Source organism: Eptatretus burgeri, chromosome 2 (assembly GCF_056783735.1).
Source record: "Eptatretus burgeri isolate ZD-2024b chromosome 2, Ebu_testis_v1, whole genome shotgun sequence".
Classification (NCBI taxonomy): Eukaryota; Metazoa; Chordata; class Myxini; order Myxiniformes; family Myxinidae; genus Eptatretus; species Eptatretus burgeri.
Genome location: NC_140962.1, coordinates 30,568,501 through 30,585,524, shown reverse-complemented (window position 1 = coordinate 30,585,524; position 17,024 = coordinate 30,568,501). Strand labels below are relative to the sequence as shown.

The following is a 17,024-nucleotide window of genomic DNA, read 5'->3' as shown; positions in this document are numbered from 1 at the left end:
GGTATCTCTGCCGGATGGTACCGTCCAAGGAGGGACGAGGAACACGTGCAGCTGCATGACGTCACGGGCAGGTGCAAAGTGCGCGAGCTCTGAGTTGCCGCGCAGGTGCTGCGCATGAAAAAAAAAAAAAAAAAAAGCAAGCCTCATTTTCGGGTGCAAAGGATTCCTGGGCAAGGGGTGGATGACCCCCTTACCTGGGCACAGGATGGAAACTAGTTAGGGGGAAGGGTTAGCTTAGCTAGACCGACTTCATGGGGCAGGGGTAAGTCCTCATGGAGTCCGTGGAATGGATTAGTTAGAGGGATTGTAGCGAGATTTAGGTTGGGGAATTGATTAATGGGATTATTTGAGGACATGGACAGACTTGTAAATGTGTAGAGTTGACGTAGTTTAGCTACGTAGTGTTAAAAGGAACGTGCTACTAGTTTAAGGGACGACGTGGGAGCACGAGTTAGGTAGGGGAGGTAGTTAGGAGGATGGCAGAGTTCAGTGGTGTGTGTGTGTTGAAGAGTTGTGAGGTGAGTACATGATGAGTGAGTGAGGCCAGCGGGTCTGTGTGAGTGGAGCGAATGGGGAATGCATGGTGCGATGAGTGATTGGGGGGAGGAGTGACTCCCGCCCAAGGGACCCCGGGGTCAGAGTAAAGTGAGTTAGCTGGGTTAGTCAAATTGAAAAATGGAAGTCGTTTTGTTGTTGGTGGGAGTGTAGGCTCGAAACCCGTTTGGAGGGGTGCAGGAGCCCTGTTGACGGGCTTGGGAGCGTGGCTGCGAAAGGTGAGTATCGCTGAGTGGGTACCCCGGGCACCAGGCTAGTCGGCCGCGGTAGGCCATGGGCCCATGGGGGGCCGGGATAGCGTAGTGGGCACGGGTGCGCCTGCTTGGTGCGGGGGCCCGGAGCGCCATTGGCCGCGTGGGCAGTGTTGTGGGCACGGGTGACCCTCGGAAAGGGGCCCGGGAGGCCAGCCTGCCACGTGTGCGTTTCAGGGGAGGTGCCATGGGGGGCACTCCCCGGTGTTAAGGAGCTGGTAGGCTCGGAGGCAGTGTAGTGCCCGGGGGTGCCATAGCGGGAGATTCGGCAGAGGGTCGTGCCTGCCAAAGGGAGCCACGTGTTCCAGCCAGGAGACCGTGTGAGGGCACGGAGCGAAAATTGGGGGGCGAGGCCCGAAATTGTGAGGACACCAACACAGGCGACGGGAATCTGGGTTTATAGAACCAATAGTTTAAGCGAGAGGCGCTTGTTGAAAGCCCCGGGGTAGTTTAACAGTTAAATGGTTAGGGTAGATTAGGAGATGTACCCCTCCGCACCATCCATCCCCTCGCTGTCGTTGTGGGCCGCTGGACCCACTTTGGTTATAGATCGCCGAACTCTGGGGAGGCCATCCTGAGGCTTCGTTGGGCCTCGGCACAGGACGTTAGCTCTCCCTTATTCCCCTCCGGGAAGGGAACGTAGGGGTTGGGAGTAGGCTAGGTGACAGAATAGGTTAGCCGAACAAGGACGATAAAGGGGGTTAGGGGACGATTTATAGTGGGGAAGTAAAAAATAAAAACAACAAAAAAATAAGTTGGGGCTAAATTGGGGTTTGACAAATTAAGGGAGTGGGTATGTACAGTGACAGGCAAAGGCGATAGGTTGGGAGGGAGACAGGTAGGTAGGTCCGAGCCCGCCCTCCAAGTGGCCAGCACCACCGCACTCCCTCCACCAACCTCCACTGAACGGCAAGAGCTGGCCAACTTCATCGGCTGGGCGTGTTTTGCTTCAAGGCGGAGGCCAGCCAACTTCATCTGCAGCTGCTGTGCTGCAAGGCCTGTGCCGGCTGGATCGTCTGCAGCTGCTGTGCTGCAAGGCCTGTGCCGGCCGGATCATCTGCAGCTGTGGTACTTCAAGGCCTGTGCCGGCCAGTTCATCTGCCGGCTGTGTTTGCCTGCAGCGGCCTTCTTCTGCAGGCTGTGTTTGCCTGCTGCCTCTGCCTTTGCCATGCCCAATGCCCACGTTCACCAGCCCCGTTCAATTTTTGCTTTGCCCCCCCCCCCTGTTCATTGCCATGTGCGCCAGGATCCGCAAGGCAACAGTTTGCAAGCTGCGAGAACTGCCCTGTTGGCAGCTACAACACGGGCCTGCAGTGGCGGCCCGTGCACCGTGTTTGTGTCCATCCATCTATCCGTTGTGTTCATTGCGTGTGCCACTTGAGCTGGCACGGAGACTGCATTTGTGCAGCCCATGCACCGTTGTGGTTCACTGAGTTCAATTCAAACCATCCATCCATCCATTCGTTGTGTTCATTGCGTGTGCCACTTGAGCTGGCACGGAGACTACGTTTGTGCAGCCCATGCACCGTTGTGGTTCACTGAGTTCAGTTCAAAAAGGAAGGCCTTGGACTGCGTGTGAGCAGCCAGCCACGTTCCCTGTCACCTGCATTGTTTTGAGCCAGAGACTGCATGCGAGCAGCCTGGCTCCCTGCTAACTGCTTTTCTTTTGCAGAGTTCATTGATCCTGGGCCATGGTTTAGTGTAAAATTTGTAAGTTCAGGTTAAGATGTACTGTAAATATGAGTGCGCCCCCGGCATGTCTGTCCTAGCGCCGGCAATTTTATTTAAGTCGTCCGTGTGAGTGAGTTTGTTTAGGTAGTTACGCAGCCCTCAGGTTATTTATTTTGGGGACACGAATACCATGAATGTCGCACTCAGGGATCCGTAGGTAAAATGTACTAGGGGAAAACTACACATGATGGCACACGAAAATTTGACGACTCAGGACGAGTCTGTAAAAAGGGGAGGGGGTAGTGTTGTGGTTACCAAATTCGCAAACCACCATTCAGGTCCCTTAGGTGAGATATCTCGGTAAGTATATGTGTAGTTAGGCCCAAACCCGTTGTCTAGTGGGAATACATGTCATTTATGCGTGCTGCGACTCTTCAGGATAGCCGTTTTTCTTTTACTATCTTTATTTTGGACCAACCGCCATTGTTACCACCGCCAACCGCGTCTCAACAGTCGTCACAACATCAACCACCCACCACAACGCCGCTTCACCACAACAGCCACGACCTTTCCCGTCACACCTCGCAACCGTCGCATCGCCACCGTTCTTGCGCCGCTTGTGGGTGCCGGTATTGGACTCGTGCAGGGCGCGCGCCGAACAGCGTGTACAAAACCACGGATTTTCCGCTCCAAAAACGGATCAAAAACGACACACGCCCACTTTTGTGCCGTCCAATCGGTGAGCGAGGGGCGATTTGGCCCCGCCACCAGGGCGTTGGAGGGCGGTCGCTATATGCAAATTCATGGATCAAAATGCATTCACGCCCACTTTTTCTCGGGCCAATGGGGAGCGAGGTGAAAGGTCGAAGGCAGGGGGTCAAAGGCGAAGCCACGGGGCTTATATAAGCGACCGCGTTCGTCAGTCGAGTTGAGTTAAGACTTCGCAGTCGGTGGAGTTGGGAAGAAGAAGCAAGAAGGAGTTGGTCGTCGTCGTCGTCGTCGTGTGCGTTGGAGTCGGAGCGAAGAGGACGGAGCTGTGGAGAGGCGGCGAGGGCAGACGAGGGGGTGCTCGCGTCGTGCCGGGAGCTGCACACCAGGGAGGCCGACGGCGCGACCTGGTCGAGGTGGAGACGCTCGTCGCGGGACTCGAGGCAGAGTAGAAATCCTCCTTTCCCCCGAGCATCAGCAACCCCCTCCTGTTTCCCCCCGCGCTGAGATAGTGCGACCAAGGGGGCCCCCTTCCCACCCCCCTACCAGACACTGTCCGCGAGGCCCGCGGAGTTGAGGCACCATCTCCGCTCCGCGTCTCATCACCAGACGGGTAGGCCCGACCCGGTCTCGGCCTCAGGCCCGCCTCATCCTTGACGGTGTTCTTTTTCTTGGTTTTGGATATGTGTTGTCGGCGCCGTCTGTGAAGTAAAATTGTATAAGTGTTGCCGTGTGCTCGCGTAATCGGTATTAGATCTGCATTGTCGCATTTGCTTTTTGTGTAAAATTGCATTGTGTTTCTTTTCCTTTTCTATGTGCTTTTGGTGGAATTGAATATGTGTGCTTTCCGTTCATCGCGAATAAATGTGCTTTGTGTTGAACTGTTTCCCGCTTCGCTTCGTCATTTCTTTCATTGAATCCTCATCTTGCTTCACGTAAAGGGTTGGTAGTGGGCTGAATACGCCCGATAATTAATCGAACCGTCGAGGCCGACGATAACACCGCTCGGTTATCCCGATAGTACGGAACGGGTCGCTTAAGTGGCCCGTGTCCGAAGTCGACCTGCGGCGAGGTGCGATCGCCCGGTCTACCCTCCGTGTGGGTACTTAGGTAGGTCGAATTTGGCGAGCAACCCTATCCCACGCGGGGGCCGATTGGCTCGATCGCGGTGAGACCGAAAGGTCCACCCGTGACTGGTTCCCGGCGTTAGTCCGAGAGGGTCACGACTGGATTGTCCGTCCGGTGGGCGACGTGCCGCGATTCGAGTAACGTGGCCGTCAGCACGCCGGCGGGCGCGAATCTGTAACAATATATATATATATATATATATATATATATATATATATATATATATATATATATATATATATATATAAAGCTTATGTGTGAATAAAGGGAGAATGTGGTGGCATCTCTGGCTCTCTGCAGGACAGCCAAACGAAGCATTACGACAGGAAGGTGCATTGCTTCGTGGGGAAATCCAAGGGGACAGAGGCATGGCCACGATTAACCAAAGATACTGCAAAGGTATGTTTGCACAGCTCATGCTATTCAAGAATGTGAGTGGGATGTTATGATGCAAGTAACATGAGCCAAATGGACTTTTATTGTGCCTTACATTCCTAATGAGAAGAACCAACAAAATTATAAATGTGTTATGGAGGTAGAATGAATAACTTAGTCTTGCGCATGAATGCTAGTGTTGATCTACATCAACAGATAGGTAGAACAATGTATGGAATTGCCAGGACGTTTATATCGATCAGCTAACCACCGTGGGAATCAAGGGGAAGCCTACGTTTCAGGCATTAATCCTTTCTCAGGGCAAAAGTGGGTTAACCCACAAAATGTCAGCTTCTTGTTTCCCAAGGTGGTTTGCCGACCTCAAGCAACGTTCCACGAATTCCATGCATCATTATATAGGTAGAACTTGCACCTGCAAAATAAAAGCAGGAATTCCAATGAATTCCGTGCATCATTTTCTGAACTTTCACATTTCTGCATCTTTTTCCTTGAATACCTTCTTCAAAAGCTCACTTGGTTGACGACGGACTTCGATAACTGGCGTGATTGGGCAGATGAGAACGAGGAAGAGACAGCACGTTACGAAGACTTAATGAAGGTAACATTATCTGGAATTTCATTTGTTTATAACTGAAGGACTAGAATTTAACCAACATGCTTGCTTTGACCTTCCACAGACAATGAAAGAAATTTCAGACAAGAACAAGGTTGTCCCAAGTATGGATGACTTAGACGTATGTTCATTACTTTACATTAGCTGAGAGCATCGATCAATATTTTTCCAAACCACAGATTTCATGACAGGGGGAACAACAAGAAGTTATGTTTGTTCGTTTCTGTACAGGATGATCTTGAAGAGGGAGGTGATGTCGAATCATCTAAACATGATGGTGAGTTTCGATGCAGTGCATTGTAGAAATACGGGGCTTTTGAAATGATGCAAGAATGCTAAATTAGGCTTTTAGCACATGCGCTGTGTGTGTGCTTACCGTGACTCGGTTCTGCTTGTCGGGCACTTTCAACCTGCCATTACCGGCATGAAATCTGTGATTCAAAGAGTATTCAAACATTATTTTCAGCACTTCGACGAAATAGTGGAAATTTCAAAATCGTGAACAATAATTGCTCTATTCCTGAATGCAAATCGAACTCTGAGAATACAGGAATTTGAGTAATATGAACGAACCTTCGGCCTTTCACGGGGCCCATAACCGGTGGTAGTTTTTGCAGTATGGATTGCAATACTCGTGTATCAACTTTTTGGACGAATTGATCAGGAAGTTCTCCAACTGTTTCGTTGTGCAGACGCACACCCCTTCCTCACATGTGTACTTAAAAGTACTTTCAGCTTCTTTAAAAGTTTTTTTTTTCATCATTTCATTCTACAATCCTTTGATGCAATGCATGCAATACGTCCAGGCCACTCCAATTTACTTTGTTACTCGGGGTTTCTGCACCAAGCAATCTGGGGTAGAAGACGTCATTTTGAAAGTCGCGTATTGGCCAAAACACTTATTGCTGCTCATATAGCGATAAAAAGACGATGTATTTTTTTTTAACCTCCGACATCTTCGAAGATGGATGGAGGTTACTGTTTTCACCCCCTTTCTGTTTGTTTGTTTGTTTGTTTGTGAACAGTATTACGTAAAAACTCCTCGACGGATTTCGACGAAACTTGGTGGGGGGGTTAGGTATGGTCCAAGGATCATGCCATTAAATTTTGGACTTGGTCCCCCCCCCAAAAAAAAATTGTTCGAGAAAATTTTTTTTTATTGCATTTCTACATGTTTTAAGTGATTTCCAACCCCCCCCCCAAAAAAGAAATTGTTAGAGAATTTTTTTTTTTTTTGCATTTCTGCATGTTTTAAGTGATTTCCAATCCCCCCCAAAAAAGAGAAAAATTTTTTTTTGCATTTCTACATGTTTTAAGTGATTTCCAACCCCCCCCCCAAAAAAAATTGTTTGAGAAAATTTATTTTTTGCATTTTTACATGTTTTAAGTGATTTCCAACCCCCCCCAAAAAAAAATTGTTACCCCCCCCCCCAAAAAAGAAAAATTTTTTTGCATTTTTACATGTTTTAAGTGATTTCCACCCCCCCAAAAAAAAAAAAAAAATTGTTAGAGAAAAAATTTTTTGCAACTTTTTTTTTTCAACAAAATTTCGATTTTTTTTTTTTTTTTGCATTTTTACATGTTTTAAGTGATTTCCACCCCCCCCCCCCACAAAAAATGTTGGAGAAAAGAACTATAACTCTGTCAGCACTGTTGACATATTTAATGAATAAGATATAAGGTTCACTTGAGTGACCCAGCAGTATTGGCGGCGGAGGTTTTGCACTCTCCCGAGTGCTCCCCCTCTAGTTGGTTATGACATCGAATCATCTTAATTCCTGCATCTATCAGTTGGATGTACAATTTATTAATCGGAGAGCTTATATTATGCTATTAATCCAATACCAAATCATGCTTGGAGTTAGACGAAGAACTTATGGGTTGGTTTGAGGGCTTCGTTTACCAAAATGTGCATCTTTGTACCTATACACTGAAAGCGCAGCTTCAAAGGCCGATCGCAAGACGGTAGTGAGATCAAGCTTAATGAAGAATGTTATGTTTAAGTGGTTATGTTCAAGTGGTTTAACCACTTAAACATAACATTACATCAATTACCGAATTTATAGCTGGTAATCATTCAATCAACATATTATTTAGAATTTCATAATCCCATTTAAAAGTGGGAATACACTGTCCAATGTATCTTGGGGCTACGTGCAACCTTTGTTTTATAAACAAGACAGCATACATACATTATGCCTGGTGTTCGTTTAATGGTTAGGGTGGTGGGCTTGGGATCCCACTCAGCTGTTGACTTATTACCAGGTGGGGTTGACTCTGCCTGTAATCCTTCCGAGGTTGGCAAAATGAGTGCCAGCTTGCTGGTATCCTGTGTCGTTGTGGCTACCCGTCCAGGATTGTGCCCAATAGCCAAGGAGACTGCTTCGGCAGCACCGATCCTCTGCACAGAGTATGGTCCCAATGGATGGATGGATGCATACTTTACAAAGGCTTATCTGCCCTCTGAAAGGGAGGACAAGTCTTTCTGTGAAAGTTTTAATTTTCACTTTAAAAAGACTTTCACACAGCCGAGCACCACCTCAGCCCATTGGCTAAAGTCAAGGACATGTTTTGGTGAAAATAACATGCCTGATTCTGAAATGACACACAACATATAATTACATGACTTATGGGGTGGCATACTGTATACTGACTAACTTTGCCCCACATCAAACAAAAGCATGTTTCATGCTGCAAATTGGGTAAATATTGGACAGTGAAAAAAAACCTTCGAGTCAAATCTAATTGAACCATAAACTCGAGGGGGAGCACTCGGGAGAGTGCAAAACCTCCGCCGCCAATACTGCTGGGTCACTCAAGTGAACCTTATATCTTATTCATTAAATATGTCAACAGTGCTGACAGTTATAGTTCTTTTCTCCAACATTTTTTTTTGGGGGGGGGGGGGGTTGGAAATCACTTAAAACATGTAGAAATGCAACAAAAAAAATTTTTTTTCTCCAACAATTTTTTGGGGGAGGGGGTTGGAAATCACTTAAAACATGTAGAAATGCAAAAAAAAAAAAAAAAAATAATAATTTTCTCTAAATTTTTTTTGGGGGTGGGGGTTGGAAATCACTTAAAACATGTAGAAATGCAAAAAAATTCTCTTTTTGGGGGGGGGTTGGAAATCACTTAAAACATGCAGAAATGCAAAAAAAAAAAATTCTCTAACAATTTTTTTTTGGGGGGGGGGGACCAAGTCAAAAATTTAATGGCATGATCCTTGGACCATACCTAACCCCCCCCCCCCACCAAGTTTTGTCGAAATCTGTCGAGGAGTTTTTCCGTAATACTGTTCACTAACAAACAAACAAACAAACAAACAAACAGAAAGGGGTGAAAACAGTAACCTCCATCCATCTTCGAAGATGGCGGAGGTTAACAAACGAGTTCACGAGAAACTTTTGTTGTGATTGCCCAAGGATGACAACAGAGGGTGCTCCAACTGTCTTATGAAAAAGATTGAAAACGTGACAAAAACAACACAATATAGATAGACTGTATGCCAAAAAAGATGTCATTGAAAATTTGGTATGCACCCAAAATAAGTGATGTAATATACAGGTAGTGGACAAAAAACCCCATGTAAACACCTGGTTAAATGAAGGACAACAAGCCACGGTTTCCGCACAGGTGTGGCCCATGTGTTACTTCAGCAAATAACATCCCAGCATGTTTAGGGTCATGTATAAAAATACTGCACTGGCCTGGTTGCCTATAATTATGCCAAGCATGGCTGCAAGAGGAGGACCCCCTCCCCTAATGTCCCCATCCACAAAGCACATGTGGTCATCCATTGGTTTGATGAGCATGACTGATGTTATCCATATACATCATGGCCTTCTCAATCACCAGATCTGAACCCAATCAATCATTTACCGGATAGTCTGGAACAACGCCTGAGACAGCATTTTCCAGCTCCATCAAACAGGTGTGAGTTGATTGACTTTCTCATGGAAGAATTGTGCCGCATCCTTCCTGCAGAATTACAGACGCTCGTGGACTTTGTCACGGCGCATATCGGCTGTACTGGTCACACGTGGTGGCCAAACGCCCTATGAAGTGACATTACATTGGTATTTCCATTTTTTGTCCACTACCTGTAGATCATAAGGCAATAGAAAAATGATGTATTGGCTTTTAGCCAATCATTGTGTCAAATTCATGAATTATTTTAGCATAAAATAAGGTTAATGTGACATTATATGGCTTAATATGCCTGATGTTGACTTAATGGTTAGGGTGGTCGGCTTGGGATCCGAGGGTCCCGAGTTCAGATCCTGCTTTACTGTTGAATTAATACCAGGTGGGGTTGACTCAGCCAATCATCCTTCCAAGGTTGAAAAAATGAGTACCAGCTTGCTGGGATGATTGAGCCATTTGAGTATCCTACGTCGGAGAGACGACCCGGCCAGGATTGCACCCAATAGCCCAGGAGACTGCTTCGGCAGCACCAACGCTCTGTACAGAGTATGATCCCAATGGATGGATAGATGGATATGGATTAACAGTTAAGTTAGCTGGCTTAATGTTAAATTAGTTGGATCTCAGTGTCTCGAGTTCAAGCCTGTTGGGCCATTTCATTAACACCAGGTAGTGTCGACTCAGCCTGTCATCCTTCTGAGGTCAGCAAAACGAGTACAAACTTGCTGGTAACAGGAGCATCGCATCAACGGCACAGCCGCACCACCAAAAAAAATGATGCAGCCAAGCAGCCACAGGCTGCATACAAATAAATAAATTAAACCTCCAGACTTTAGAAACCTGAATGGAATGTTAAATACAAATACAGGCAAAATTTTTATAATTGTACTAAAATATGCAATTTAGTGTGTCTGAGTGCGATACATTCGGTTGTTACCTATCCAATCTCAACCAAACTTTCCAGGGGATTAGGGGTCACACGAGGGAGGTTGTAGGGACTTGATTCCACCCCCACCCAAACGGGGTTTCCCCCTTGGACAAAATCTGTGTTAAAGTGTACAAATAGCTTGTAGTGGCATTTCGTGGCACACCTTCTGGAAGTAAAAAATATAAGCACAAACTAAAGTATTCAGTCAATTCTGTTCAAAGGATGATTACCTTTTTAAAACAGTCGCCACTATTGGTTAACACTTCAGTGAAATAAATTTGGAGGAAACCCGTTGTTCTTGAGGCATTCTATGCTTATCGCGTTAAGCACAGAGGATTGTATCAGAGCAGTCTCGATTTTCTCGGGCTCCAAGTGTGCCGGTAACTAGGCCACAATTATTTTTAGCTATTAATGGTGCTTAAATGAGTCTTTACGCATGAATGATGCATCTCATTGCCTGTCCCATTTTTCTAGGAATCAGATTCGATGTGGACTGCATACGGATTGTTTATAAACTAGATCTTTGGGTTTCATATGTGATTTCTCCCAGCCATGGCTTCAAGTGTGACGCATGGTATCGCCCTCGACACCCTTATGGCCCAATTCTTACCTTTATTTGATGCAAAACCCCATTCCTAATGGTCACTAGCATTCTTGAATATTCAGCTGAAGGAAGTTTGGAGAATATTAGATGTTCTTACACATTATCAGTCATCCCAGTGTTTCGTTGGCAGGGTGATTCATCAGTTTGTGCCGTCCCTCAGATGGATGCTAAACTGAGCATCTTGTCTGTTGCCATGAATCTGTGGGCATTAAATATCCCATTGTGCTCTTCGCAAAGAGTAGGTGAGCTATTGCTGGCATCATTGTGAAAATCCAAATTCCTGCCCAAACCTTAGTCTAACGTCAGGCCTGGCCTAACTGGTTCGTGAAAGACTTTGGCCAAGCTTCCCACAGCCAACAACACAAGAACTTGGGAATAATTGTGGTCGTTAAAGAAAAAGAATTTAGAATATTAACACACCACCATCAACATGGTATGCACATGGCCCTCCCCCCCCCACCCCACTTCCCACTCCCATTGGGAGCACGCATTTCTACTTTCTCGTGTTGTAAATTGAATAAATGCGAGTCGGATCAGGGGTGTTCTGTTAGCAAGTGGCTCAAGCAAGCACTCCAATGGAGTGGAGTACTCGGCACCACAAAACATGGCAACCTCCAATGTCAACAATGCTTTGGTGGTACTCAAGCAATTGCCGTCGTTTTCAGTTTTACTTCATTCTCTTGGGAAGACTTCCCCAAACTAATTTATTGTATTAGCAGTGGCTACGGACTACGAGGGAGAAAGAAAGAAAGAAAGATAAAGAAATGGGGAGACAGACGGACGAGCCCCTTGCATAGCTTATCAATACTAACAGAGTAGGTAGAGTTTGTGCATTACTTCCTGTAAAAAGTATCGTCTGTACGTATTGCAAGAAAACCATTTTGATGCCGGTGTGGTGTGTGTAAGGGGTATAACAGGTCTGAAGGGTTTAAAGGGTCTTAAGGGTGTAAAGGTCCAAGTCCAAGTGGTCTAAGAGATTGAATGGGTCCAAAGGGTCTAAAGGGGTCATAAGGGTTCTAAGGGTCTGAAGGGTACACTCCAATAGTAGTTAAGGTCTAAAGGGGTTTAAAGGGTCTTTAGGGTATAATGGGTACAAGGGGTCTAAAGTGTCTAAAAAGTCTGAATGGGGCTAAATGTTCTTAAAAGGTCTACAGGTCGAAAGGGTGTAAAGATTGAAAGGGTGTAAAGGACTAAAGTGGACGTCTATGGATTCTAAAAGGTCTGAAGGGTTTATGGGGTCAAAAGGTCTCAAGAGTATATTCCAATTATACTTAGGATCTCAGCTATAAGGGGCCTAAAGGGTGAAACAGACACGTTTAAGCCTGTCGGTATCAAGGAGTCTGAAGGATGTAAATTCTTCAAGGTGTCTAAGGGGTCTAAAGGGTCCAAAGGGATCAAAGTAATCTAAAGGGTCTAAAGGTTTAAAAGGTATGTTCTAATAGATGTAATCATGGTACAACTGACGTTCAAATAGTAGGCCTACGTAATACAGAGACTTAAGTACATGGTGTAACTTATTCAGACAGACATGAATGGCTTTTTATAGTATCATTTAAGAGTATAGATAACAGGGGTTTTCCTCTGAACATTTAATTGGTTGTACTTGTCGTAACGTTTTGAATTCGACTATGGCGTTCATTTTTGCCAACATAAACGAAGCACCTCGCTTAATCGCTGATCCGTTTGCCGAGCGGTTGACGCAAAACTACTAGCTTGGAACGCGATAATAAGCAGCTTGCTAACAGAACACACCACAGCCCTTAATCGCTTGGTCAGTTTGCCGACCAGGTCTCAGAGTTGTTATGTTTGTGATGCAGATCTGCCTGACTTGGAATGAAGACTGGTCAACGGTGGAGAAATGAAGTGTCGAATTACTGAAGTGCTGTCCAGTAAGGAAGAAAATTTGGAAAAAAAGAAGTAAAAAGTACCCAAAGTAATTCAAAGCCATAGAAAAATACTCGAAAGTATATTTTTGAGCATTGTGACAATAGGTTATGTTTTCACCAGTCTGTCTGTGAACATTATATCTCAAAAAGTTATGGATGGATTCGGAGGAAACTTGGTGGAAGAGTTGGTTAGGTAACAAGAACAAGCCGATTCGATTCTGGTTCAGGTCCGAATCCAGATCCAGCCTATCAGTGGGATACAAAACGTAAACTGTTCAGCCTGGCGGAACTCAGAAGTACATATAAGAAAATAAGATAACTTTATTTCGCCAAGTGTAAAAACACAAGGAATATCTCTTGGTGTTGGTCACACATACAATAATAAATCGTACTCCTCAGCAAAGTTAACTAATAATGCATCAGATAATAAAACTGAATTTTGAATAAACTCAAAGCTATACCAACAATGAAACAATCCCTCAATATACAATATTCACTCTACCGAGTTCCGCTCCAGTTAAACTTGGGTATAATCCAGAGCACTATGGATGTGAGTAACTGTATAGTTTTTACCATGATGTAGAATTACAGACTGCTTATCTAACCAAAGGCACATTGGAGTTAAGGAAGTTCTTAAAAGGTCAATCTTTTCCTGTTCTTCACTATTTGCTTTGATCCCTGTTTCTACCACAACAGAAGCAACTCTGCAAAATGTGTTTTGTTTGTAGATTATTTAAAAAATATATAAAGCCAAGTCTTTTATCGATTTGTTTGTCTTGGTATACACAAAGTCATTTATTGATGCTTTAACGAACATTATTTAACCCAAAGCACCCACTTCCCATGTCTGCGTCCAACCAAACAAATAACTAGAAAGCATCTGAAAATGTAAATCCCGTCCGCGTCCGCTTTGTACTCAAACTAAACCTGATGAAAACGACGGTTCAAAAAAAAAAAAAAACAAGAGCTCAAGTGAGCACAATATACACCCGGACAAGAAGGTATATACAGAATTGTGCTACGACATGGAAAACAGCATCCTGGTTGCCATGGCAACCACTTTAGATGACGAACGTATGTTGTGACACACCGTCTCCACAGTCTGTACCTATGTACCAAATATGAAACGTGAAAGTTGAAAACTTTGGGAGTTAGAGTGTGGACAGGAATGGACGGACAGACAGACAGATGGAATCACATAATACGCCCCAATATATATATATATATATATATATATATATATATATATATATATATATATATATATATATATATATATATATATATATATATATATATATATATATATCGGGCGTATAAAAAAGTACATTTTTAACCTCCGCCATCAAAGATCGGAGGTTACTGTTTTCACCCATTTCCATTTGTTATCTTGCCAAAATGAAGTTTTTGCAAGATATGTTAGTCAGCTTGTTTGTTTGTTTGTTTGTAATCACGTATAAAAAATTCTGCAGAGCACAGTTATCATTGGAAATTTTTGTAACTTTGCATATCAGAGGCCTATAGAGGTCCCTTTCAGCACACAAAATTTTGAAAGTCAAGGTCAAAGGTCAAGGTCACTTTGTCACAAATCAGGGGAGTCGACGAAACCCTTATTTTTTGAGTAATTTTGATCGGATCGTCTTCAAACTTCATGGGAATATACTTCATGGTCTGGCGCTCAGCTGATTAATTTTTGGTGGTGATTGGCCTTGACCTTCATGGTTAGCGCCTAAGGTCAAACATATTTGACCCCAAGGTCAAATTTTGAAATCTTAGATACCATATTGAGTAATACCTCATATGAAAGCGCTTGATAAGTGCTTTCCAGATCTGTCAAAAGTTTGACGCTATGACGTCATTTGATGACGTCATGACGAAAAAACGGATTTTTCATGAAAATTTTATTTTTTTGTTTGTCTGTAATCACGTATAAAAAAATTCTGCAGAGCACAGTTATCATTGGAAATTTTTGTAACTTCGCATATCAGAGGCCTATAGAGGTCCCTTTCAGCGCATAAAATTTTGAAGGTCAAGGTCAAAGGTCAAGGTCACTGTCGCAAATCAGGGGAGTCGACGAAACCCTTATTTTTTGAGTAATTTTGATCGGATAGTCTTCAAACTTCATGGGAATATAGTTCATGGTCTGGCGCTCAGCTGATTAATTTTTGGTGGCGATTGGCCTTGACCTTCATGGTTAGTGCCTAAGGTCAAACATATTTGACCCCAAGGTCAAATTTTCAAGTTTTAGGAACCATATCGTGTCGTACCTCAAATTGAACACCTCGATGAGTGCTTTCTATATATGTCAAGCTTGAGACATTATGACGTCATTTGGTGACGTTATGAGGCAAACGCATATTTTTCATGGTGACTCTGTAGAACGATTCTCATCGGAATCTCTCGTAGGCAGATATTCCTCAAGGAGTCGCTCCTGGTGAATAGCAGCTCCGTTCACCTCAGTGTGACCTTAAAGAAGTCACACGTGGTCACCTTTTGGCAAGATACGGGTCACCCTGATGGTGACATTGGTTTATTTTTTGTTTGTTTGTTTGTTGGTGAACAGTATTACGGAAAAACTCCGACAGATTTCGACGAAACTTGGTGGGGCGATTAGGTATGGTCCAAGGACCATGCCATTAGATTTTGGACTTGGTCCAAAATCCAATATGGCCGCTATGGCGGGCATTTTGAAAAAAATATTTGAATTTTTTTTTTTTTTTTGCATTTCTACATATTATAAGTGATTTCCAACAAAAAACATGTAAAAATTATAATTGCGGCCGATTTTGGAACTTCAGGTGGATATACCCACGTAAAATCAATTTCTGTCTCAAGGAATCTAGTTATGACAAATGAATTGAGTATGTAAAAGTTAAAAGTAAAAGGGAAAGTTGCAAACTATAACTCTGTGAGCACTGTTGACGTCAAATTGAATGAATAGGATATCAGGTTCACTTGAGTGACCTAGCAGTATTGGCGGCGGAGGTTTTGCACTCTACCGAGTGCTCCCCCTCCAGTATCAATTTGTGTTCTCCACAATCTCATTATAAAGGTTTGTTGAAGATTTGATGACAAAAGCTCAATTGGTAAAAATGTTACGGCCTTGACATTCACACTGAATCTCAATGGTAAACGAGGATTTTGATTAAAACATTTATGCCTGATGAAACAATCCTTATAATATTTTATTCCCCATTTGGATTCGAACGAGATGTGCCAAGTGTCAAATTTTTCCGATCAGGGGTTTCAGAGATAAAATGCTTTAATCATTTTATTTTAATCTAAGATGGCTGCCACATCATATGACCTATGATGTCACAATTATAATTAAAATGTTCTCCCTGGGGGTCACTCCTACCCTGAAAATTTGTCAATCAGACAAGTGGTTGCTGAGAAGAAAAAAAAAGTTTAAAATCACACCCCTTCGCACTATCAACGAGCTGATAAAAAGAAGGAATCAGGGGAAAAAGGCCAAAAAAAAAAGGGTCGAACAATAACAGCGAACGCAGTGAGCTTAATACTTAACGCAAGCATGTGAGAGAATAGGAAACAACAACAACAAATACAACACAATACCCTGCCAATTATGAATCCGTGTCGTTGGCTATGACCCTTTTGCTTCCGTTTTTGTTTTGTTTCTGGTTTTTTTTTTGTTTCCGGTTTTTGTCATGGGGAATGATGCATGCCGGGAGATAAAGGCATCGTCGGAGACATGAAATACCTAATATCAGACATGGTGTATATTTCCTCCACTGATTTTAATAAAGATATCTCCCGCATCATCAAAAAATAATTTTTAATCGTGATTAAATGATCATCCGAATGAATCCAAATGATCATCCGCTGATCCCGAAGTAACCGGAAACTGCGTATACAGTTGTCAACAAGTTATAGGTAAAGTCAGAAGCGAATGTAAGAATTATACGTTCGCTTCTCGGCCTTGCCTATTCCATATTAATAACAACAATAATCATAATAATGAAAACTATTTCAACGAAATTATTCATTAGTCTTCTCCAAATTCTCAAAATAAACCTTTGTTGAAAATGTGGTGACAAAAGCTCAAATGGTAAAAACAAAAGGTTAACGGCCTGGACAGACACACAAATGATTGCAAAACCCCATCCTCAACTGTGCGTGGAGGGGGGGGGCAAAGATCACATCACAGAACCTTTGGAAAACATCAGTAAATTAAAAAATTAATTAATTAAATACGTGTGTGTGTGTGTGTATTACATGTCAATATGTGTATAATATTGCGCACACACACACACACACACTTGTTTTCTGGAATCAGTAGGTTGTCATTGTGATTACCGACTACAGTACGTACTGTATAAAACCCAGAAACTTTGAG

General features: G+C 43.6%; 1 protein-coding gene across 1 annotated transcript in view; it reads left to right on the top strand.

Moving 5' to 3' along the window:
- Positions 1–13,433, top strand: part of LOC147031723 (putative protein PTGES3L) — a 37,848-nt gene extending 24,415 nt beyond the window's left edge. Inside the window, exons 4-8 of the mRNA XM_085852843.1 lie at positions 4,614–4,712; positions 5,218–5,307; positions 5,387–5,443; positions 5,554–5,599; positions 12,599–13,433. Coding sequence (XP_085708969.1) covers positions 4,614–4,712; positions 5,218–5,307; positions 5,387–5,443; positions 5,554–5,599; positions 12,599–12,618 — 312 coding nt within the window. The 3' untranslated portion in view covers positions 12,619–13,433. The remainder of the gene's footprint in view (positions 1–4,613; positions 4,713–5,217; positions 5,308–5,386; positions 5,444–5,553; positions 5,600–12,598) is intronic.
- The last annotated feature ends 3,591 nt before the right edge of the window (positions 13,434–17,024 follow it).